Source organism: Nannospalax galili, unplaced genomic scaffold (genome assembly GCF_000622305.1).
Source record: "Nannospalax galili isolate Female #2095 unplaced genomic scaffold, S.galili_v1.0 scaffold761, whole genome shotgun sequence".
NCBI classification, from domain to species: Eukaryota; Metazoa; Chordata; class Mammalia; order Rodentia; family Spalacidae; genus Nannospalax; species Nannospalax galili.
Genome location: NW_008346389.1, coordinates 1346223 through 1372558, shown reverse-complemented (window position 1 = coordinate 1372558; position 26336 = coordinate 1346223). Strand labels below are relative to the sequence as shown.

The 26336-nt window shown below is 42.0% G+C and overlaps 1 protein-coding gene across 22 annotated transcripts in view; it reads left to right on the top strand.

The window, feature by feature from the left end:
* Trpm3 (transient receptor potential cation channel subfamily M member 3) overlaps window positions 1-26336 on the top strand; it is a 559244-nt gene that overhangs the window by 442347 nt on the left and 90561 nt on the right. For all 22 annotated transcript variants that reach the window (XM_008842767.1, XM_008842777.2, XM_008842766.1 and 19 more), the window contains 3 exons: window positions 17638-17738; window positions 21185-21319; window positions 22976-23026. In XM_008842767.1, the coding sequence (XP_008840989.1) occupies window positions 17638-17738; window positions 21185-21319; window positions 22976-23026 (287 nt within the window). The remainder of the gene's footprint in view (window positions 1-17637; window positions 17739-21184; window positions 21320-22975; window positions 23027-26336) is intronic.

Sequence of the window (26336 nt, the reverse complement as noted above, 5' to 3'; positions counted from 1 at the left end):
CCACCCCACCCCCCATGTGGGTGCTGGGAATAAAATCCAGGTCCTCTGGAAGAGCAGTCAGTGTTGTTAACTGCTGAGCCATTTCTCCAGTCCAGATTTTCTTTCTTTTAATAAATATTTTTATTTTCTTTGAGAATTTCATACGATGTATTTTTATCATACTCACCCCCAACTCCTACTCTTGATGCCTCTTAAATACACCCTCACCTCCTGACCCCCCTCAACTTTGTGTCTTCTTTTTTTAATTTAATAAGTCGAGTATTTGCTGACCATTAGTTGTGGATGTGGGACTGCCCATTAAAATGGAATCAATCTACTAGGATCCACACCCTTAAAGAAAAATGACTTTCCATCCCCCACAAGCCATCAGCTGACCAGAGCGCCTCAGTTAGGGATGGACTTCTGAACACTTTCCCATTCCATTCTCAAATGTTGACGGTGAGGTCTTATGTAGGGCTTGTGCAGACAACAGCTGGTGTGAACTCGTGAGTGCAGCAGTCCTGCCGTATCCAGAAGACATGGATTTCTTCCAGTCTCAACTGCTGCCTCTTACAGTCTTTCTGCCCCCTCTTCTGCAATGGTCCCTGAGCCTTGTGGCAAGGGGGAAGATAAATGTCTCTATTGTGGCTGAGACCTCCATACTTACTTATTCTCTGCACTTTGACCAGTTGTGGGTTTCTATTGTTAACCACCATCCATTGCACAAAGAACTTCTCTGTGAATTCTGAGAGCTGCATTAATCTATGGACAAAAAGATGTGAGTTTAGAGGGCAGTTTGATATGTCCATTTGGCAGAATAATAGTAGCAGATTGACCCCTGGGGCCTGTGAGCTTCCCAACCATGGGTTCTTGGCCAGATTTGCAGTACCAGGAATGTGTTTCTTCTTGTGGAGTGGGTCTTAAATCTAATCAGAAAGCTATTGGTTATCCCCATCATATTGGTGCCACTGTTGAACCCATGGGAATATCTTGCCATGCCAACCATTATGCAGTTCACAGCTGGGTATGACTGTTGATGACTTCCCACCCCACCCACCCTCAGCAGCCTACATAACATCTGGTACTCTGAGCTAGTCAGCAAGGAAGATGTTTGCTAGTCAGTACTGACTCGATCTCTCCATGTCCTATGACCAATGTGTATGGATCTCTGCTCTGCTATTAATGATATTTTTTCATCTACTGATTTGTTTGGCTTGTCTTTTTTTATGGTCCTAAAATGTGTTATTAAGTTCTTTATTTGAGATTGCTCTGAATTCTTTTAAATTTTTTTTTAGATGTCTAACTATAGTGTACCTGTGTTATTCAGTGCCTGCAGAGGTCAGAAGAGGGCACTGGATCCCCTGGAACTGGAGTTACGGATGATTGCTAGCCACCATGTGGGTGCTGGGAATCAAACCCAGGCCCTCTGCAAGAGCAGGCAGTATTCTTAATTGTTGAGCCATCTCTCCAGCCCCATCTCTCTGATTTCTTAATGTAGGCACTGAGAGCTAAAAATTTCCCTCTTAAGACTGTTTTCATTATATCTCATAGGTTTTGATATGTTGTGTTTTCATTTTCATTTGATTCCAGAATTTTTAAAATTTCCTTCTTGACTGAATTTTGTGATTTTCATACAATATAATTTGGTGGTATTTGGATCCCCCTCCCCTATCTGCACCTCCCCTTAATGACCCTGCACAATTTAATGTACTCTGTTATAGCTATAATAAGGTCTATAGGGTCTAATTTGTGTCTCCAAATGTCCATCAGGGTGGGTTCATCTACTGAAGCCTGGTTAACCTACCAAGAGTCCCATGCTTGAATGAGACAGTCTCTGTCCTTCCTGGAAGTCATCTGTTGCCACAATTTCCTTAGGTGGGGTTGAGCTTTTTACCCACTTTCTCATGTCTGTGCTGGGATTTTTTTCTAATTGAGCTTGCATGGGACTGGTGCATGCTGTCATCGTTGCTGTGAATTCATATGATAACTGACCAGCTGTCTGGAAAACCCTTTCTCCTTGTGGTTATCCATTATCTCTGACTCTTGTGATCTTTCCACTCCCTCTTTCACAATGATCCCTGAGCCTTGGGAAACAGAAATGTGATAGAGGTGCCTATTCAGGAATAAACACTGCAGCCTCTTGTTCTCTGCATGTTGTGGGTTTCTGTGTTAATCACCATCTGTTGCATAAGGAAACTTCTCTGGTGAGAGTTGTGAGATGCATTAATCTATGGGTATAGCAATAAGTCAGTAAGCATCAGTTTAATATAATAACTATTCAGTAGAAAAACTAGTATTAGTTTCTCCCTATATCCTGTGACCTCTCTAGCTTCAGATTCCTAAGCCTGACATCAATGTCAGGTATAGGCTCCATCCTAGGAAATGGACCTTAAATCCAATTAAAGAGTCATTGGTTACTCCCATAATATTTGTGTCACTACTACATTGGTAGGCATATCTTGCTAGGCTAGTTGTTATTGTAGTTCATAAAATTCACAGCTAGGTAAGGTTGATGGTTATTATATGTTTTTAAAAAAAAAAAAAAAGATTAAAAGGCGTTCTCCTATAACATAACCCTTTCTAGACATCATAGGTCAATGAAAAAAACCCTCAATACCAGGATTGTACTCCCCTCTGGAAGCTGTTGACCCACAACCTCAGAAACAATACTTCCCATTGCCCAACTCTTGGTTACCCACCAAAACTGGATGGTAAGACCCTCTTGCTGGAGACACTATATACTTGAGCTGCAGAATAAACTAGGAGAAATCAAGCTAGTGCTGACTTCAGAGTCTCATCACCACTGGCTAGCATTCATAGTGCTGGAAGGAGCTGGGCATGCTACCAGAAGGAAAAAATAATCACCCACACTCTTGATTTCTTCAAGGCCCATTCATCATTCAAAAGTGTGTTGCTTAATTTCCATGAGTTTGTGTATGTTCTAGGGCTTTTCTTACTATTGATGTAGTCTTATTCCATTGTGATAATATAGAATAAAAGGAATTATTTCAGTTTTCCTATGTATTGAGATTTACTTTGTGTCTTAATATATGATCTAGGTTAGTGAAAGTTCCATTGACTGCTGAGAAGAATATATATTCTTCAGTGTTTGAATGGAATGTTCTGTAGATGTCTGTTTTTGTCCATTTGATCTATGATGCTATTTAATTAACATATTTTGCTGCTTATTTTTTGTTGGGAAGACTTGCCAACTGGTGAGAGTAGGGTATTGTTCTCTACTCCTTTTGTGCTAGGGTTCATCTGTGATTTACATCTAGTATTTGTTTTATGAAAATGGGTGCATCAGTGATTAGAGCATCCATGTCTTCTTGATGGATAGTTCCCTTAATCAGCATGAAATCTTTGTCTTCTCTCACTAGCTTTGCTTTGAGTCTGTTTTGTTGGATATTAGATGAGTGACACCTGCTTGTTTCCTACATCCATTTACTTGAAATACCTTTTTCCATGCTTTCATTTTAAGGCAGCGTCTGTCTTTTGTGGTGATGTGTGTTTCTTGGAAGCAGCAAACAGATGTGTACTTTTTTAACCCATCTAGCATAGTGCTTTAGCAAATCACTTTTTTTCATTGTTATCCTATTTAATTGCAAAACCATCTCATACAGCTGACATTCACTTGATTTTATATGGAAAGAACTAAGTCTTAGAGAGACAAGAAACTTCCCAAGTCACTACAAATAATAAATAAGCTCAGTTCTTCTTTCTGAGCCAAAGAAGTTGTTACAGCCCGTAAGTGTAATTGCTACTCACCTACTATGACAGGGACCCAAATTGGTCCAGGAAGCACCCATCTGGCTGGAATCTCATTTAGTTAGCTAAGAGGTCAGAATGTGTCATTCCTAATATCAGGGATAATGATCTAATTCCTGGGGCATCACCCATATACAACATATGATTTCAAGTGCTGCAAAGTCTTCAGAGATATTTAAAACAGTCTTAAAATACTGCATAAATACAGACCATAAAGTATAAACAAAGTATTCAAAGAGCTCAAGTGGAGAAGACTCCAGGGCTCAGGAGAAATGCATTATGGATGCATTTGAAATGTATTGCTATGGCTCAGAATGCCTGTAGAAAGCTACATACAAATCTAAACCTATTATGCATAATAAGTAGACTGGAAAATTACAGAATGAAAAAAAATTGGCAATTTCCTTTTCAGAATAGTTTCAAGTTGAGGAAAATATACAGCTTATAAAACCTTATTAGTAGAAAATCAGCACACACAAAAAGTATATAACAATGTCCAAATAAGGTTCATTTTGCCCACACAGGTAGGTATAGATCATTTTATCTAATTCATAACCTCTTAAAATGTACTTAGAAACTATACCATTTGAACTACATCATATTTATCTTTATATGCAAATTCCTAACTGAGAAGGAGAATCCTTTTATAAAATAAATATTACTTAAATTGCTGTTTTGTAAGTGTTCATTTTTACAGCATAATTATTTAAGACAGAGGCTATATTTATGATGATTGAGGAGGGATGGCAATCAAGACAGAATGATTGAAATGAATGGGGCTGGTAGGGATGGGTGGAAACCAATTTAGACCCAGTATTTGCGGTTCCAAGGAAAATGAATGCTGAGTTTATTTTGAGCCGTTTCAGAAACTGTCATAGTATGTTAAATACTCCTTCATAGGACTCTGTCCAAAGGGGAAACTCACTAATAGAACCCAAAGGAGAAAGAAGAAATATATATGTAAATGGGTGTGGAGGGTCTATCCTTTGAGCGTAGAGATTGGGTCAACCTGTTTCCCCAGTGCCTACAATAAAGGCTGGCAGAACATTCCTGCATAGTAAAATCTGTTGAAATGAAACTAGCTAGAAATTCAGCTCTCATCCCAGAAGGTTGCCTCTGTTTCCTGTCCCAGCTGCAGAGGCAGGAAAATGAAGTCGAGAATTTCAGCTGTAAAGCCTGGTGACCTCTGCACTCAGGAGATGGAGGCGGAGGCCCCTGAGGCCAGCCTTGGCCATATAGTGAGACCATATCAAAAATAATAAACCGGGGGGGGGGGGGCAAATGTGAAGCAAGGTTGCCTGGGTTTGAATCTCGCCTCTGACATTTCCTAGCTACTTCAACTTTTCTTCATCTGTAAAGTAGAGTCATGGCAACTTGAAGGTTGTGAGAATTCAATACATGAACTCTATTAGAAACAGAGCTGGGCTCAAACTAAACATGAAAGAAATGTTAGTCATTATTATTTTCCTTATTTACTGTAACCCAAGGAAGTTAACCCTATCTTCCTTCAAAAAGCATTGTTCACTTGGCTGCCTGTTTATTTGTCTCTTACATACCAAACAGGGATTTCTTCAGTTCAAATTAACTCATCCTTTCTTGATTCCTTTTAATCTCTCCTGGGATTCACTTAAAGTTATTTTATCAAGAGAAGATAGTTATCACTCAGGGAAAGAAAATAAAGCAAGGAATAAATTATTCACAAAGCTCATCTACTTTTCCTTTGTGTTTCCAGCCTTGAATTTGGTTTTTCTCCATGTGGCAGCCACATTCCTAAGGGAGGCTCCTGGGTACCAAGAGTCTTCACTCTGGGAGAAGATTGAAGGGGTAGCTTAGCAACACAAATCACACGATAGAGCCTTTCAACTAGTTTCTTCTTACAATAGTGATCTGCATATAGCTAGGGAATTTGGTGTCTTTTAAAGGACAGATGGATTCTCATTGGCTAAGACCCTGTTGCATTCTGTTGCAATATTTATAAACAAAATAAATGGAGAAATTGGATGAAACTGTTTAATCCAGACAGAATTCTTAGATCAGACAAGAAAGGGTCCAAAGACCTCAACAAGAAGAAATGCTCTCAACATTATTTGGGGAATGGGTACTTACTCTTCAACATCACAGTCATGGCGCTACTATTAATGACACAAGGTCGGCACATCCTGCCCGTCCCCATCCAGCTCATCAAGCAAGATTATGTTTACACTATCCATGCCAAATGAGACATGCGTTTCTCTTAAAGAGGGACCACAGCTTCAATTTACAACATATGGAAGTATTTAGCAACTCTGGGGATTTTTTTTTTTTAATCCTCCCAAACTCTGAAGGTCAAGTCCCCAAAGGAGTAAACCTTACAACTCTTTGGGACGAGGAAGAGGACCAGAGGAAGGAAGAGAGAACAAGAAGAGCTAATAGTGGGAAAGAGGGTGATAAAATCAAATGTAGATCATATTAGATACATATATGAAAAATGCTATAAAACCCATTATCTTACACAATTATTACATAGAAGTAAAAGGAAGGAACAAAGTCTGCATTGATTTTATGCACAGGTGGACATTTAAAGAAATCTGGAGCAATGGATTGAGCCTTAAGACTAAAAACTCTAAATTATATTTATGTGATTTTTCCATTAAGAGTAGGTTATAGACGAATGGATTCTAGAACCTTCCCACCTACACTCTCAAAAACACACCCAGAGGTTTTGAAGGCACTCAAGGACTGAGGTTCTTCAGTGGAGACTTACTGCCATGACTGTTTAGCCAAAGTATTTGTTACCTCTCTCGTAATTTTTCATAATGCTAGTGGATGATAAGTACTCAATAAATACTTGTGAAAATAATGTTTAGGAAAAAATGTGCCTACAGTATGTGCCAAAGAGCTAGAACCAATTTGTGATGTCTTACCTCAAATCGGCCTAAACTCTGTTATTCAGCCTCTTGGTTATTTAAGCCTCATTTTCTGACTTGGTCCCCACCTTCTCCACTCCCTCTCATCCTCAGTGAAAGCATCACTTAAAACATTCAGGTCCTTCAAGCTCTCCTGATGCCATCCTTTTCACTCCTGAGCATCTCTGTTCCCACCTCTCCTTCTGCATATTCAGGGCCTCCCTCCTGGATGGCTCTGTCCCTTCTCCTGGGAACACATTCCAGTCACCTAAGAAGACCCTGCATTATGCCCAAACCCCTCAAGAGACCATCTTACTTTTCTCCACTGACCCATCAAACTCTGAGAGCTAGTTTATCTCCTACAGCATTCCTCCCCCAGGCACTCTAAATTCCTCACTCACTCCTTGTTCCTTCTGCTAGTCTTACTTTCCAGATTCTGTGCTACCCTTTTTACTTGCGCAGCTTTTAGTGTTCGTGAAGGCTTCACAAGACCCTCTGACCGCAGTCGTGGGTTGTCTTCTGAACCTCGGCACTTTGATATGCTGGCTTTGTCTAATTCCTATTGCAACTCTTTGCTTCCTTGAGGAAACACCTCAGTTCACTACCTCAGTTATGTTATTCCACTCCCCTGAGTCTGTTTTCTGATTGGCAATGTGAGGAAAAGGTACTCATTGCACAGAATCATTGAGTTTTCAAAGGGTTTATTCCATTTACTTGTAAAATGCCTGGCATGTAACCCGCCCTTACTCTGTGACGGCCATTATGCATTTGCTTTATCTTTCTTTGGTATTAGGGATGCCGAGGATTCTTTCTGACCACTTTTTTGTCTCCTTCCTCAGACCTTTTGATCACTCTTTTTTGCCTTCCACCAAGCTTACAAAGTACTGCATGTACATGAATGACCTCTAGAGTTGCCTCCAATCCTCACTTCCTTCCATGCCTCTAGTTCCTGTCTTCTGGACTTCTTTGGGGCTCACTACATAATTCAAATTCAATCAAATTAACTGTCTTAGAAAAGGAAGGAAGGAAGGAAGGAAGGAAGGAAGGAAGGAAGGAAGGAAGGGGGGGTGGAGACAGAGGGAAGGGAAGGGAGGGGAAAAAGAAAAGCCAAGCCAGGCATAGTAGTGCATGCCTTTAATTCCAGCACTTAATGTGCGAGGCAGGAGAATCATGAGTTTAAGGCCAGCTTAGACTACATAATGAGACTCTTTCTAAATAATATTTTTCTTTTCTAAAATCCCTTCTGCCTGATTTCCCCATTTTTGTTCATAAAGCCACCATCCTTCCAGTTATTCAGGCTCAAGGTCTCCATCAAATATTCCTCGTTCTGTTCAAGCCTCACAGTGTCTGCCATACCTATGTTCCATTTTCCCTGCCTCTTTACCACCACTAGGCCTTCAGATTTTGTTTATTTCTTTGATAATTTCATATATTTATATACTAAATTTCTGGCCATTTTCACCCCATATCACCACCTCAGACTGTATGCATTTATATGATGAATTCTAGTCCTTCTCCCCTTCCACCCCCTCTGTCCTTCCCCTCCCATTGCTGCTCACTAGAACTCTTCCTCTCAACAAGTTCCCCTCTATTTTCATGTCTCCTTTTGTGTGTGGCCACTGAGTTTATAGTTCCTGCATGAGCATGGATGGGAGGAAATTTACTGCAGCAACAAACCAGCAGCTCTACCACTGAAGAAAATGGCACCTCTACCCCCAACAGCCATTAACGACAATAGTCCTTAGGGTGGGGGTGGAGCCTCATGGGCCTCTCCCACATCCATGATGAAATGTTGATAGGTTCAATCTTGTGCAGGTCTTGTGCAAATAACCATAGTTTCAGTGAGTTCATGAGTGACCACTGGATCATGTTGTGTCTTTTTGCTGCACATTTCCCCATCCTCTGGCTCTTCCATTCTTTCAGCCCACCGTTTTCCTCACTGTTCCCTGAGCCTTAGAGGGGGTGACATAGCTGTCCCATTTAGGGCCAACATTCCATCATTACTTATTCTCAGCACTTCTGCCAGCTTTGGGTTTCTGCACTAACTGCTGCCCACTGCAGTAAAAAGTTTATTTGATGAAGTTAGTGCTGGGCACAGCACTAACCTAGGAATACAAATATGAGTATTTGGAAGGCAGTTAGTTAACACACCCATTTAGCAAAACAATAGCAGTAGGTTCTCACCTAGGACATAGGACCTCCCCAAGCCATAGGGTCTTGACCAGGTTTACAGAACAAAACGTAAATTTCCTCTGGTGGAATAGGACTCATATCCAATCGGAAAGCAGTTAGTTATCCCCACAACTGCACTAGAGGACACATCTTGCCTGACAAATTATTATTGTAGCTTGCAAGATTGACAGCTGGTAAGGCTATTGATGACTTTTCTCATGAAGCAGCCAGCATAGAACCTGAAGGTTAGCGTGAAGGTTAGCCAGTAGGGAAGAAGCATCCAGATCATCTCTATGTCTTGTGACCAAAGTGTGCAGTATCTGTCTTCAGCAATAAGATTGATCTTAGGGTAAAATTCTGGTGTATAAACTGGAGCAATGCAACAGCCTGTATTGTTTGGGGGTGGGGAGGTGCCCTATGGGACCTCCTTGGGTAACAATTCATAGGAAGATATCCCTCACCTGGCACTGGAATTGTCATTGAAAAGCCCATGGTTTGGAAGAGGAACGGTATCTATCCATGGAGGATGCCTCTGATCTCAGATTTCTTGATTTGATTGATTGCAAAGACCTCTTGAAGGAGCAGCCCACTTCTCATGAACATACTCCTGTCTATCGTTCTTCATCCTTCAGTTAGAGGTACGCTACTTAAGAAAAGCCCTGGTTAAGATACTTTCCTGCCTACACAGCCTTCACGTTGCCAATATAAAAGTAACTATAGAAACTTGTCATCTCCCCTTCTTCTAGAAAGCTTAAAAAAATAACCAACCAAAGGGCAGGAGGAAAACCAAGAAACTACATTTTGGAGAAACTAGAAAATATATTGTAAATGCTGCACATGCAGGAGCCATGTGGGAGGAAAAGGCAGAAGCCGGAGAGGGAGAACCAGCAGCAGTCCTCCAGAATGTCCATAAAAATATCATTACTGGATGTGAGGAGCACCCCGAGACACAGCATCTTTTGTCTACAGCATCATGTGCAAGAACAGGCATGACCTGGAGGTGACAGGAGTCCCTCCTGACTGTGATTCTGGGCATAGAAATAGAGGAATGGGCTGTGTGCAGGGTGATGTGGATATGCCATGCTTGCAGGAGAGAGTTTGATTTTGTCATGACTTAGAAGAAAGCCTTCCGGTTGTGAATAATAACTAGCTTGGAATGCTTCCCTGGGCCCATTATAAACCAGCTCATTAAATGATAAATAATAAAAAGGGGATTAGCATAGACTGCATACAGAGATAGTCGTAAGGAAAATAACAAAAGACCAAAATATATTAACAGAAGAATAAATTCTTTATAAAAATGTTTCTGGAAAACAGATGAACTTTTTCTTCTGTGAGGTCACATTCCAAGACCCCCAGCACACTCCTGAAACCAAGATGGTGCCAACCCCCATATATACTGTGTTTCTTTCTATACATACATACCAATAATAAAGTTTAATTTGTGAATTAGGCACCTTAGTAGATTATCAACAACTAATAAAATTTAATACTTATAACAGTATACTGTATTGAAAGTTATATGAATGTGGTCTTTCAAAATCTTACTGGAACTGGGAAGATGACTCAGTAGGTAACACACTTGCTTTGCAAGTGTGAGGACTGAATTCAGATCCTTGCAACCTATGTAACTCCAGATGTGGTAGTACCCATGGCTATAATCTCAGCACCCTGGAAACTTCCCTTAGGCAATCTCAGTTGCCAGCATCACTGTTCTTGTGCCGTGGGCCCATGTCTACCCCTTGACCATCCCAACAGTGAGGACACTGTGAAGCATTGCGGGCCCTAAGGTTACATCACATCTGCCGGCACCTTCATCTTGGATTCCCCTGCCTACAGACTGCCAAAATAAATTTCTGTTGTTTATAAGCCACTACTTTACAGTACTGTCTTATAATAACACAGACTAAGACGTGCCTTTTATGTACCAAGCACTGTTCCAGACTCTTAACTAAGTAGTGGATGAGGTGAGCTAAATCCCTAGCCTCCTGCACACACCATTCCTTTACCAGAATGTCCAGTGAATTCATTCCTCAAAACCCCATGGGGTCATTTTTTATATACTTACATCTTCCCCAATCTTGTGCAGAAAGATAAATCAACAGAACTGCGATATTGACATCCTTTACCTGCATTATCCCACATAAGGGTCTGGGCACTTGATCTTTCAGTTTCCTGAAATGATTTCACGTGTTATCTTTTTCTAAGCACTTAGGGCCCAGTTTAAATGTGACTTTTAGACATGTCACCTGCCCACTATCCTTGCAGAATCCTACCTCCATTACTATCATCATTGTCCTGCATCTGTACTTACAAAAGCCTCCCTCAAAGGTACCAAGTTCTCACACCCATCAGCCCAGAAAGCAGAGCTTATAGGTGAGAGCCCTGGACCCAAGCCAGGACCCATGGGGACTCAACACCCATTTCATTTCTTCGAGGCATTTTCCAACCTTCTGTTTCCCACATGGGATCAACCAGAGACCCCAAAGAACTCAGTGACTACAACTCCAGCCCGCATTGTTGGTGATAGCAAGCCAGTGGATTGCTCCAAGCAGCTGGTACAATATTGTCATGGCAACCTGTAAGACTGGGAAACAAGAGCAGTGCTGACACATTGGTTTTTAATATAGACATAGACACCAAATACCTTGGGAGTGGCATTGATCCTCTGGAGCACATACACTCTGAAAGTTCAATTTTTTTCTGAGTTCTGACCCACCATGAGTATAATGCTTCAATCTCTGTTAAGAAGGTGGCTGGGCATGGTGGCACATCCCTTTAATCCCAGCACTCAGGAGGCAGAGGCAGGCAGATCTCTGTGAGTTCAAGGCCAGCCTGCTCTACATAGTGAGTTCCGGGCCAGCTGGGGCTGCAGGAAGAGCCTGTCTCAAAAAGACCAAAAAACAAGCAAACAAAAAGGTGATTGCAGATTTCATGGTCAACATTATATGCAATATCCAAACAGTTCCAACAGTCAAAGGTATCTAGTACATATATATTGAGCAGGTAAACTTATGGGACAATATATTCAACTACAGAGCTGTCTCCTTTCTAGACTGTAAGCTCTCAAGACAAAGGATTCTGTCTGATTCATCTTGATCTCCATAGTGTGACCTGAAATCAATGTTTGACGGCAAAAATACACAAATGAATGAAAAGATGAGGAAGCAAATAAATAAATGCATATTATTTGCACTAGAGGTTCCTAAACTTCTCATTTCATTAGCATCACCTGGGGACCTTTTAGGACTTGTACCAGCTAAGACCATTAAACCTGAATCTCCAGGGTGCACCTGAGGCATGAGTATATTAAAGCTCTGTAGGAAATGCCAGCGTATAGCCAATTAAGGATCCAGGTTTTTGCAGGACTGAAGCATCTCCCCAAAATGCAGGAATTTCAGTGCAGGAATTTTAGGACATTGTCACTGTCCTAAGCAAGCCAGAATGGTTAGTCACTTGCACTGATCCAAATTGTCACCCAGAACTATCCTTGAGTGATGTATTTCCAATTTCTGAAAAGCCAAGATTCATTGGCTTCATGTTTTTATTTGACAGTTACTTAATTAAATTCAGTCCCATTGCTCACCGTGGCCTCAATCACTGCCTCCAGCCATATGGTCTTGTTCAGGTTTGTGCTACCGTTATTGACTTGGGCTGCATACAAATTTGTGACATATAAATGGCAAAGGAAATGACTAAAGCATCACAACAATTGAACAATGGCCAAAAGACCCACTGAAGGAAGAAAAGGGTAGCTAGCTTTCACTGCCGCTGAAAATCAAATTGATGCAGCCATTAGGGAAAACAGCATGGAGTTTCCTCGGTAGCTAAAAGCAAAACTGCCAGGGGATGTAGTTCTACCATGACTGGGTATATGCCAAAAGGAAATGAACTCAGTACAGCAAAGAAACATCTACATTCACATGTTTACGGCAGCACTATTCACAGTAAACAAAATACGAACTCAACTTAGATGTCCATTAACAGATGATTGGTTAAAGAAAATGTGGCATATTTATAAACAATGAAATACTATTCATTAGAAAAAAATGGGAATCAAGCCACTGCTAGCAACATGGATGAAACTGGAGGGCATTATGCTAAGTGAAAAAATTAGGTACAGAAAGGCGTATACTGCATGGTCCCCCTTAGATTTGGAAACTAAAAATTAATCTCACAGAAATAGAGAGCAGAATGGCAGTTATCAGAGGCTGGAAAAGCATGAGGGAGGGATGGAGAGGGTGTGTTTAATGTGTACAGGGTGCCGGTGGATCAGAAGAATAACATCTAATATGCTCTGCTCTGTAGGGAAACCATGGTCTACAGCAATTGACTATATATTTGAAAACAACTAATTGAGGGGATTTTAAATGTTCTCAACACACACATAAAATTTTGTATGCCCAAGGTGATCTGACCTTTATACATTGTGTATGTATATCTAAATGTCACACTATAGTCTATAAATACATACAATGACTGTGTCAATTAAAATTAAAATATGTGTTTAAAAGGAAAAAATAAGCCGTAAATTATAAAGCACCACTTTCCGGATGCAATCCCAGTGAGTCTTTTTTATCCCCCTCTCCAAACCGACGACATACATTTTCACACATTTCTCATTATCACTTGTTTATGCCAGTCCCCTGGCATGAGTTTGAAGTCCCTGTTGTTACCTGAGAAGATAAATAATTTTCTTAATGGAAATGCCCTGTATAAATCAAATTAATATGCATCATTTCAAATGCTAATCAATTTATTTCAAGTATGTAGCTTATACTAAACCCATCAAATGTAGATACCAGTGTCGGACCTGTGAAGGGAACACAACCTACAGCTCTGAAGGGCCTTGTTGTCCAAAGTGTAGCCTCAGGTCAGAGGCCACAGCATTTTGCCTGAGTCTCTGTGTGAAATGCACAAATTCAGGACTGGGGATGTCGCTCAGTGATAAAGTACTTGCCTAGCAGCTCTGGGTTCAATCCCTACATCACCAAAAAAGAAAAAAAAATGTAAAAACTCGGGCTTCACCCCCTTGGAATATGGAGGTAAGAATCAAGGATCCGGAGGATACTCTCTGGGTTAGACTAGCACATACTCTAAACTGGGAAGTGCTGAAGTGCTCCTCTAGTGAATATTGCTCCCAAAATTGTTTTGTTTTGTTTCTTTGTTGAGACAAGGTCTTACCCTGTAGTCTAGCCTGCCCTCAAGCTCACAGCAATCTTCTTGACTTAGCGTCTTCAAGTGCTGGGATTAGGCTCCTGAGCCACAACTGTTTGCCTAATTGTGTGTGTGTGTGTGTGTGTGTGTGTGTGTGTGTGTGTGTGTTCATGTGTATGTGTACAGTTGTACATGCATGTGTGCACCTTCAAATGGAAACCAGAGGTCATTACCAGGTATCTTCCTCTATCCCTCTCCACCTAATTTTTGAGACAGGGTCACTTACTAAACCTGGAGTTCACTGACTCAGCCAGCCCCAGAACTCATCTCTCTCTCTCTCTCTCTCTCTCTCTCTCTCTCTCTCTCTCCCCCCCCTTCTCCACAGCATGCCCAGCTTTTGTGTGAGTTCTGGAATCAAACTCATGTCCTCATGCTTTCTCAGCAAGAACTTTACCAACTGAGCCATCTCCCTAGCCCTGTTTGCCTAATTCCTTTTTTATTTGTTTTTGTTGAATTTTTGTGTATTCTATATAGAATATCTCAAGTAATCTTAATCATCTTTATACCCTTGTACCCATTGGCACCCTCCCGTACCCCCCACTGGAACCCATATACTCTGTCACTCATGTGTCAAATCTGTGTCCCCAGACGTTCCCCAGTCCAAGTCCATCCACTGAGGTTTAGTCAGCCTATCTAGAGTCTCTTGTTTTAGGAAGATCATCTCTTCCTCACCTAGCAGTAATCAGCTGCCAATTATTTTTTCAGCTAAGATTGGGATCTGCTGTGCATTTCCCCAGTTTTATGCAGGGCTTTTGTCTGCCTGAGTTTGCATGGGACCTGTGTATGCTGACACTATCGCCATAGAATCATATGAGCAGGGTCCCAGGAGCTTGTAGGACTTTGTTTCCATATGGTCTTCCCCCTCCTCCCTGGCTCTAGCAATCTTTCCACTCCCTCTTCCTCAGTGGTCCCTGAGCCCTGGGTGAATGAAGTTTATTTTTTTACTTTTTAAAATATTTTATTTATAATTTTTATTTTATGTGTATGCGTGCATTGCCTGCATGTAGGTAAGTACACCTGTGTCTTGCAATGCCTGCAGAGGTAGGAAGAAGCTGTCGGATCCTCTGGAACTGGAGTTACAGATAGTTGTTAGCTGCCATGTAGGTGCTTGGATTCAAACCCAGGTCTTCTGCAAGAACAACCAGCATTCTTAACTGCTGAGCCATCTCTCCAGCCCTATCTTTTTTTATTTTCTATGGGACTTTTGCTACTCTAACATTCTGCTCTCTGAAGAGGTAACCCTAAAATTTTTTAGGGATTAGATAAGTGCTCCCAAATACTTTTGATATTTTTGGCCTTTGGAACAGAGTATGTTGCTAAAACATTTTAACTTTTAGCCAAGAAAACTGGCTATTTTTCTTTGGGGTCATTTTACCCTAACTGCCTAGCCAATTCCTACCTCCTATTCTTATCACACCATCCTCTGAAGAGGTTACCCAAATTGCCAATAGGGGATCAGGACGCAGACTACTCTGGCTTCTTCCATGCTGAACAGGGATGCAGGGTGAGGCAACTGGGGTACCCCTTCAGTGGGTCTATCTAAGAGACTCCCAAATTGCATAACTCTTATCAGTAGGGAGAAAAGAAAGTCCTTGGCTGGTGAATAGGGCATGTGAAGGAGAAGTAAAGGCAAGAGTAGTTAGCATTACAAGCTCTAGACGAAGAACAGGAAAAAAGACAGAACAGGGCAAATTTCAAATGTTTATATCAGAGTCCATTGGGATTTCTTGATGAGAACTTCCAAAGGCATCCCTATATTGGGTTCCTCCTCATTTTTCTTTTGTCTGCCAAGGCTGGACTCGAGAGTGATGAACTCAGGATTTGCTTTCAGGTATTTTGATAGCTGTTGGAGTGGTTAGAATCAGTGTCAGTTCCCTCTCAAAGGCTTCTAGATGGGGGAGAAAACAAATTTATCCATCATTTTAGAACAATAGCTGGTTGTCTCCCTTAGCCACAGGTGGGCACTACAGTACTGCAGACCAAAATTTGATTTCTTAATACCAATATTGCATTGCCCAGAAGAAAAAGACAAGAGTAAACATGAAAAGAGGCAGGTGGGCCAGCAGTCTCCAGCCCTTGCTGCACATTGGTACCTAGCTAGGGACTTTAGAAACTACTTAAGTTCATGTGCTTTGATTAGTATGGGTGCTGCACAGCGCCAGTGTAAAGATCTCCAGGTAATGCTGACATGTGGCAAAGTTTGGGAGTCAAGGAAACACCTATAGTTTAGTCAGTAGGAGCAGGATCCCCACTTCTCTGCTTCTAACCTCCCCTGCTGAGGAGCTCAAAGAAATGGGCAGCATTCACAATGGCTGACTGTGACTGGAATGTTCTTCCATAATGAATGCTTGTGTTTACCCTCTGTTAGGAGCTGTGTGACCTTTCCCTAGTCACCCTAGATCTCTGGACTTGAGCATCTTCATCTATCTAACTCAGACAGCAAGAGCTAATGTCCAGGATACTTGGGACATCCATATCACTGCAAGTAGAAATTCCTAAAAGTTTGCCAAACATGCATTCGATCTTCATATTCTCTGATCCAATGGGAAAAAAAGAAAATTGCAAATTAAAAAATATATATATATTTTTTTTTCTTGTTTAAAAAAATCATCAAAGTTAAAAGACTGTTTTCTCTTTCCCCTCCTCCCCTGCTAGTGGGACATCCCACAGAGCAAAGTGGGATCAGTGTCCAGGAAGATCTCTCTTCCTCCAAGGGTGTCACTGGTGTAGAAAACCTATTCACATGCAAATTCACTTACATGATTCCACTTCAGCCTCACAGCATCCCAGCCAAGTAAAACTACATAACTCTTACTATCCCTGTTTCATTGAAGACAGAATGGTGACTTAGAGAGATCCTGTCTCACCCGTTCATGGATGACAGACTGGGTTTGCTGACTGTTCCCTCTGCCCTCTAGGCCCTGTCTGCTCTCTGCCACACAACTCTCTGCTGAGAGTTGTATGTACCAACAGCACGCATGGATGTAGACCAGGCCCAGCCCAGCGGAATCTTCTGTGGAAAATGAAACGGCCTCTGCATGCAGGCACACACAGCTGTTGAGTACTGAAATAGCCAATGCTAGGTGTAGTATGTGACACTCGCAGGTCATCCCAGCCCTGCAGAGGAGTAGGTTCATGAGTTTGAGGCCAAGCTGGGCTACACAGTGAGACTTTGTCTCAGAAAATAAAACGAGGGCTGGAGAGATGGCTCAGCAGTTAAGAGACTGGATGCTCTTGCAGAGAACCGGATCGAGTCCCAGCACCCACATGGTGGATAACAACCATCCATAACTTCAGTTCCAGGGGAACCAATGCCCTCTTCTGACCTCTGTGGGCATTGCACAAGTCAGATGCACTTAGGAACGTGCAAGCAGTACACTCATACACAGAGAATTTAAAAAACAATAAATACGAAATGAAATAAAATATCATTGTATATGACAGCTCCATGACAAAGAAGGATGCTCCACAAAACGTCAAAGGTGGCGTTTAGAGCCTTGTACACCCAGTCTGCTCTTCTGAAGAGCGAGCGGGTCGATGACATGTGGTGGAGTGCGTCTTTCTGACATAGCTGACCACTGTGTTTGTCTCCCTTTCTCTCTCCCTCTGTGTACAGGAGCCAATGCGTCAGCCCCAGACCAACTGAGCTTAGCTTTAGCCTGGAACAGAGTGGACATCGCTCGCAGCCAGATCTTTATTTATGGGCAACAGTGGCCGGTAGAGTATATGTCGTCACCCTTGAAAAGCCCAGGTGCTTGACAGGGGTGTTCGTTTAAGGACCTTTTGAGCGTGGCTCAGAAAACGACTGCCTTTTCTTTCCCTGGAAAAATCCTTCTCATAGCACAGCCTGTGGCCTGGGCTCCTTTCTCACGCTTGGGGACATGCTGCCACCTGGTGGAAGGCATAACTAAGTACACCACCAAACATTCCATGAAACTTCGAGTGGCCTTTTAACAGCATTTCTCAGCAGCAAATGGTATCTTTTAAGGATATTTTACCGGGTGAGGTAGCATACGCCTTTAATCCCAGCACTCGGGAGGCAGAGGCAGGCAGATCTCTGTGAAATCGAGACCGGCCTGGTCTCCAACGTTAGTTCCAGGTCCTCTGGGGCTATGTGGAGACCCAGTCTCAATCAAAAAGGAAAAAAAAAAAAAAAAAAAACAGAATGGTAAGAATTAAAATAATGGAAGAAGCAGATTCATTTGTTCTGATGTCTTGTGGGGTGAGAAGGAAAAGGTTGCTTGCTGTCACGTGTTGGTGCCCCTGCTGGTTTGTGGATGGGCCAGGCCTCCGTGTGCGACTGCCATCTGGTCCTGGTGGCTGAGCACAGGCCCTCCATGTTCCCGAACAAGTGAAACAAAGCTTTATATAACTGCCATGTTTCTGTCACTTGGCTGCCAAAAATAAAAACTTGGGAAATGGGCCATTGGGTGATCTGTGCAGCACCGGAGGCAGCCCAGCAGCCTGGAAGCTGAGCTCCCTCAGGCCTCTGAACCGCCTCTCTCTGAACCTACTATACTTGATGGAGCAGGTGGTGGAGGAGGCAGGGAGAGTTCTGGACGCCACTTCATGGGGTTAGTGATTGCTACTTGGGCGAAATACCTGTCAAGGAATCTGGACATCGTAAAAATTTTGAGAAAGGAATTAAATACAACTCCTAACCAGTGGCACATCCAGAAATTGGGTTGTTCTTTGACTTAAGTGGCACCAGTTTGCCTGTCTTGCCCATTTCTACCCGGAGATTCCAGGCCTATTTGTTAGTTAGGCCAGCACTCTCTAAGCCAATTTTGAGGATGCTGCCCTAACTGGGAGGGGATAGGAGCTTTTACAACTTTATTAGAATTTTAAAGAAAAATCCTCAGGGTAGGCGAGCTGGGCATCCTGGCAGCAGCCTTGAGGGGGAGAATGGAGGGGAGAAGGAAAGAAAGCCATGAAGCCATGCAGGTTTAGAGCCTGCATGGAGGTCAGACACATGGCTGGGAGAAGAAAGCCTTAGAAAAAGTAAAGAAATACAAGATGCTAGGGGCAGCCCAAAACCTTAAAGAAAGCATGTTTGGAAAAGGGATATGAAGAAGAAAAGGAGAAATTACACTTTTATGAAGAAGACTTACAGACTACATGACTGTGGCTGGTCCAGACTTTCTGCGCTAGGAGGCAGGATTCCAGACAGGAAAACTTTGCTATCTCATTAATGAACTAGGTATTCTGCCCATCTATTTAGCATAACTTAAGGTGAACCTGCCTCCTAGGGGTGGTCCTATGACCAGATGATTGACCAGTGAAACTGGAAAGGTGGGTCTTTCAACAGACTACAGATTTTATAGTCTTGACCAGTTAAACTTAAGGGGCTATTTGCTCCTTTAACACCAGGGTTATATGGGTGTATTCCCCAGCTCTTCCTGGAATTCCTGGATCCAGGCCAAGGGGTTCTGGGATGGCTCACCAAGATATCTTACACAAAATGGAGAATCTCAGGCTATTACATTCCTCACTGACTCTGGGACATTAGTCAAATTGTTGACTCGTTCTGATTTAGCAGCTCATGCTGGGTCCTTAGAACCATAATTTTGATGACATTTAGATGCCTCTTGATATACCCAGTTAGACAATTTAGGAGACATGGCCCACTGTAAAGGCTAGGAGGAGTATTACTAGAGGCCCAGCAAAACTCAGTTACACCTGAATTATTGACATAAAAACAGCAAGCTTCACCTAAGGCCGTGTACGGGCCATCTTTCTTTAGGAACAGCAGGTCCAGCCCCTTCTATTCTGTAGCACCATGTCAGCAAGGGAGTCAACCTGTCCTTCCAACTGCCCTATGGAGTCCTGTAGATGTCCTGTGTCTCCATCTGAGAGCTTAAACACCTAAATTTTTTTTTTCTCAACAGACCGAAAGGTCCAGCTTTTTATTGAGCATGTTAACAAAAGGTTTAGTCAAAAAGACCGAAGTCCACGTTATCATCAGACTCCTCTGATTCTTCGTTCTTTGCTTCTGCTTTCTTCTCCTCAGCTGGGTCTGTTAGATTTTTGGAAAATAAAAGGAAAGATAGAGGAGTAGGAGACAAGAAACCAGAGCCAGACCTGCAACAGGCAAGGAATAGATCTTCCTGTATTCAAAGAAGATTCAGTGAGAGGTAGAGGCTGTCTGCGGGAACCAAGCTTCTACAACTAGACAAAGAAAATGGGGTTTTTATACGGGGGTTGTGAGACACAGCTGCACTTCGTGGGGAGTTAAATTAGTGCCCGGGTTTGGTGTCCTTGAGGGTCTCTTTTCTCAGACAGGCAGGTGAGTTATCTATGGCTTTCCCTAATGAAGCTTGTGGCTATTCTGCAATTCACACATGTTATCAGGGGCAGAGGCAGTAGAGGGGGCAGGACCACTTGCTGGAGTGGCACCAGCTGCCCGAGCAGGTCCACCAGCCCCTATATTGCAGATGAGGGTCCCAATGTTGACATTGGCCAGGGCCTTTGCAAACAAGCCAGGCCAAAAAGGTTCAACATTGACACCAGCTGCTTTTTTTTTTTTTTTTTTTCCTGTCTTTTTGAAGCAGGGTCTCCCTGTAGCCCCAGCTGTCCTGGAACTCACTATGTAGACCAGGCTGGCCTTGAACTCACAGAGATCCTCCTGCCTCTGCCTCCCAAGTGCTGGGATTAAAGGTGTGCGCCACCGCACCAGGCAACACAAGCTGCTTTAATGAAAGCATTGATCTTAAGCTACGGCACCCAAGGCAGCGGAACGGGTGATGCCTGTTCCCACAAGGAATTCCCTGAATTTCTATCCTCAAGTCAGCCAGGGAATTTATTCAGAGTCCAAGGAAGATGAGAACCTAGCCCTTAGTGCCCACCTAGCCCTTCACAGAATTTGAAAAAAATTGGCCAGAGACTCAATCTCATGATGGGGAAATCCTGGGTTCCTGAGGCTCCAGAAAATAAAAGAGACTCAGAGGATAAGTAGTCTCTGGATCCAGAAATCTTTTCTTTCTTTTTGCAAAGAAACTGCCTGCACAGCCAGGACCAAGATTTAGGTGCAGTTCCCTAGCGTGTTCATGCATGTGCTGGAGGCTTGCAGATGTCAACACATCCATTTTAAACCTTTTGGTTGAGCACTGAGGAACCAAACCCTTAGGCCATGGGGCAGACTAACTGAGTGTCTTGAATTGTAGGTGGGGTCCCTGGAGCAAGCCATGCTGGATGCCCTAGTTCTGGACAGAGTGGATTTTGTGAAATTACTCATAGAGAATGGAGTAAGCATGCACCGTTTTCTCACCATCTCCAGACTAGAGGAATTGTACAATACGGTAGGGCCAAGCTAAGGCACCTTTTATTTCTCTGTTTTTCTTTTGTCTGTTTACTTTCTCCTGCCCCCACCCCTTGCCTGTGATTCTGTTCCTACCTCTCCTGTACTGCATGGATCATTCCTTACAAGCCCTCCCTTAGACTTGCATAGATAACAAATACCAAGTCACCAAGACTTCATTTGTTTTAACTGCTCAGTTGTCAGCATCTCAGGTAAAACATTATGTGGTCATCCAAGGGTGATGCTTTCAGATTCTTACACAAAACTGCACATCTCTGTCGAATAGAACACAATGTAAGCCCAGGGGGTGTTTGGGGTAATTTACAGGGAAGAATAGCCTTGCACAAAGCATCAAAGGAGGACGATTAAGTACCCTGTATCATTTTGTTAGTCTAGAGCTGCGAAGTTCTTTTTCTTTCTTTTGGTCATGATAGTAAAATATAATGTAAAATGCCTCTTGTTTGAAGTTATCCAAAATGGTTTTTAAAATTTTATATGCAGTTGACATTCACTTAAAGAATCAGCAAAGTTTAAAGAGTTGATGCTGTTTTTCATCCATTTTACAGATGTGAAAACTGAGGTGGTCTTAGGTTATTTGTGCTACTACAACAGGATACCCAAGACTGGGTAGTTTATGAAAAATATGAATTTATTCTCAAATAGCACTATCAGATGAAGTAGTATTACTCCCATTTTAGAGATGATAAAGCTGAGTCACAATCAAGTTCCGTAGATTGCTCATATGCAGAGCCACAGTTGGACATCAGAGTCTGCATGTTAATCACTGCTGAGGGAAGAGTTCTGATGAGTGTCCCATTAATGGGCTGCCAGATTTAGCAGACAGATTTGCAATACGCCCAGTTAAGTTCAGATTTCAGATAAATAATTATTGTCAGCATAAGTACAGTTGTCCTTCCATATCTGCATGGAATTCATTTGAGCAGATGGGATGCTCAAGTTCCTCATATAAAATGGCTAAAATTATATGAAATTTGACCAGGTGGGGTAGCAGAGACTTGTAATCTTCGTACTTAGAAGTCTGAGGCAGGAGGACTGTGAGTTGGAGTAAACTCACAGTAAAACTCTTTCTCAAATAATTTATGTGCAACTTGATATTCTGTGACCATGGATAAACTTTTCTTGAAACATAGCCAAGTTCACTGGTTTACATAAAATCGAAGGCTGCTTTCACACTCTAATAACAGGTAAACAGTTGTGATAAAAATTGCAAAGTCCACAAATGTAAAATATTCACTTTCTGGCCTTTTGCAGAAAAACAGATGGCTAACCCTTTTTTGAGACAAGTTTTTGATCATTTGGAGAAATGAAGTTTCAGTGACAACACGCGACGTCCTCCGCTTTCTCCTGCTGCAAACCCACTTCTCTCAATAGATGACCCCGCTATCTATTCGTTCGTAACCAATCTTATAAAATCTGAACCCCAAACCTCAAATACATTTTTCTAGAGGAAATACAATCCAAAAATCCAGCTAGCGTGTTGGTTTCAAAACAACAGGTACAACTGAGCAACTAGAACACAGTCTACCATACCGAGCTGCCCTCCACCGGCCAGAACCCTTCTTTCCAGATCCTTCTTGCCTTGCCAGTTAGAGCCCCTGACTAGCAAAACTGTTTGATTCTTCTTTATCATTTTCAGAGACATGGGCCCTCAAATACATTGTACCACTTGGTCAGGGATGTCAAAAAGGTAAGAATCCTCTGGACCACAGGTCGGAGGCCCTGCCCTATGTGCTTCCTGTGATAGAATATCTGTTTTGCATGAGCTGCTGAGTCTCCCTATCCCTGCCAGTCTACCTCATTGCAGAGCAGCATATGTGTGCATCTGCTTTGTAGCTCAGATACCTCTGCTGATGATGCTGCTATGATCCTTCCTCTAGTTGCCATGGTTTTAGATGCTTTCATTGGACATAATGCTTTTGGATAGTGGATTCTAGGCTTTCCCAACCATGATTGTGGATTTATGCCATTTCCTGTATCTTTCCAAATAACCCCCTTACTGTTTGGGTACTGAGTTTCCATGGTGCCTTATCACATGAAGTACTTTTACTAGTGCCTGATACATCATTTCTACCTTTACATAAAATTACAGTAAGAAGGGTTCCAATACCCCAGGGAAAAAAAGGAGCATAGATGTATGCCATCTTCTTCACACTTTATTTTTCCAAAATATACTTTTATACTCAACCAGTCATGAAAGAAAAACTGGTAGACAGATATCAGGTGAATCATTCACATTTTGCAGAGAAGACTAAAATGTAAGGAGATGAGAACTGTCTGCAGTGGTCAGCGAAGAGCTAACATCACCTCAGAATCTTTAGCCAAGGATAAAATAATGAATAAGACTTAGAAGTGATTAGGTACACAGCACCAGTGTAAGCTTCTTATGCATTAGAATTCATTACTCTTCACAATAATTGTCTGAAGTAGGATTATGACTTCTTTATCAGTATTGTATAATATCCCCATTTAAAGTTGAGCACAGAAAGGTTGTGTCTAACCTTAGCAAGTATGTGTTCAATGGTCTCCTTTAGGGGTACTTTCAGAACCTTTAACTCCAAAAATGAAATCAATGGGAGACCTTCTCTACCTCATACGCATGCGGCAGTTTTTCACTAAAATCCAAAGATATGCATAGAGAATCCAAAGTACAAGGCAGTTCCATTATCTCATAGGAAGTCTTGACCAGAGGTGACCCTTAGGTGTCCTGTGAGCAACTCATGTTTTCTTCAAAATGTCAAAGGCTGTGGGAGCTGCTATAATCAGCCTTCTTTTAACCTGCTGGACCTTCAATATTAATGAGAAAAGGATAAACAAAAACAACAGCCTCCCCCCCCAAAAAAACTCCCTTTTTTTCTACTACAAACATTCCTTTCTTCTTCACACACAACCATAATGAAGTATTTTCCATCTTTGTGAGCAAAGCCTGTAGCTCTCTTAAAGAAAGAGAAGCGGCCTGTGCTACCTGTCCACTCCACACCCACTTCACGGAGAGCACAGCCTTCCTCAGTCTGGCCCATTCCAAGCACAGTAATGTCACCACCCTTGGCAAACCCCTTTCCTTCATGCCTTCTAGTTTTGTTTAATTTATCCTGGCTTAAAATTTTCTAGAAACTAATGTCAGCTGATTAGGGCTTCACATACTCAATGTATTCTTTGTTGAGCTATTGATTGTTCATGATGAAAATAATAAATATGTTCTCATCCCTTCACCTTAGACTAGTCTGTGTCCAGCTAGAATGTGGGGCTTTCTGATGATACACCTACGCCTTGGTTCCCAGGTCCCAGCTGGCAGCAACCCAAGCCTGGGCAGTCCCACATCCACTTTTCCCACCCCTCTCCTAGCAGTGAGGTTTTTCATGATTTTCAGGAGAACTTTGAAGTTAGATTTCCTTGAGTATTAATGATCACAATCTCTCCTATTAGCTTCTCTCCCCATAGGGCTCCATTTCGCAAGATCATTTTCGCTTTTCTGAAGTCCCCAGAGCTGCTGCCTGCATTTCCTCAGACCACTTACATTATTAGGAGGCAATGCAATGAATCCTTGGGGTGGGTTTTTTTCCCTTTTTTAAAAATGAACTTCTTAGCTAAAAATATACCTTGAAAACAATATAGATTAATAAGAACCGGATGGTAAAAACTTCAGGGAAGGAATGTTAGCCTTAGTCTCTTAAACAGACTTTTTTCTGTTAAATGTGATCCAAATCATAGAGCAGGTAGACAGTGCTTCAGGCATCCATACACACTGATTTCGAAAACTGGAAGAAATGATTTGAGAAGTCAGCCAGAATAGTATTGAACTGGCCTAGGAAGAGACTACTGCACGATGGCCAAAAGTAAGGAGCTGTGTTTAGTTTCTTCTTCTGGAAAAAGTAGGGCCAGAAAACTCAGGCTCATTCCTCTGGTAAAGGTGAGTGTTGAGCTATTGGAGGGCAAAGAGGAAAGGACTTCACACCCTCAGAGGAACCAGATATGTCGAAGGTTTATGTTCCATGAATGAAAGGAACTGAGAAGAGAAAGGTCCTTTGTTTTGTTTCTCTCCCAAAGAAGTGAATGGGTGAAGAATTAACATCTGTGCATAAGTTTCTCTCATGGTGTCACATGACTTCCTCCAACTTAGGATAAATACATCCGCAAAGGATGCAAAAACTAGGTTTAAAAAATGCTAAAAAAAATCTTGGGATATTTAAGCAATTTTCAAAATTAAAGAATATAACAAGTAATGCATGCTTCCTTCTTTACCATTGTAAGGAAAATATGTGAAAAATAATACATGTGTTCTGTGAAATCTTTAACCAATAAGTATGTATACACACATACACACAGAAAGAGAAAGAGAGTGGTCAATGAGTTAAAAACATAGTTCTGGACCTTACATATAGTATTTATTAAGACGTCCCTAAATTAAATGTAACTAACTCTTACAAACCCAAGGATACTGTTCTAGGTTGCTTCTCTGTTGCTGTGATAAAAGGTTTATTTGGCTTATGGTTCACAGTCCATCATCAAGGGAGGCCAAGGCAGGAGCTCTGCTTATTGGCTTGCTTCTCCTTGCTTTCTCAGCCTGCCTTCTCTTATAAGACAAGCTGCTGCCCAGAAGTGGCACTACCCACAGTGGGCGGAGCCCTCCTACATCACTCAACAATCAAGAAAATGCACCACAGATGTGCCCATGAGCCAATCTGATGGAGAAAAGTCCTCAGTTAAGGTTCCTTCCTCCCAAATGTTTAGTTTGTGTCAAATTGACAAAAACCAACCAGCACAGATAGATTTCAGAATTATCAAACCATCTTAAGCCAATTAACATGACATCTCCAAGCCATCTCTTTGAAACCAACAGAACCGAATGTGGAAAACTATTCTCAAGTTAGTTTCAAGATCTCAAATCCTTTGTGTCTAGAGAGCAATCTAGAAGTAATGAGATAAAGAATTGCTATTCAGCATCAATAACAAGTTTGAACTGATATAAGCTAATCCAATTCTTTGAAGTGTTTCCAAGC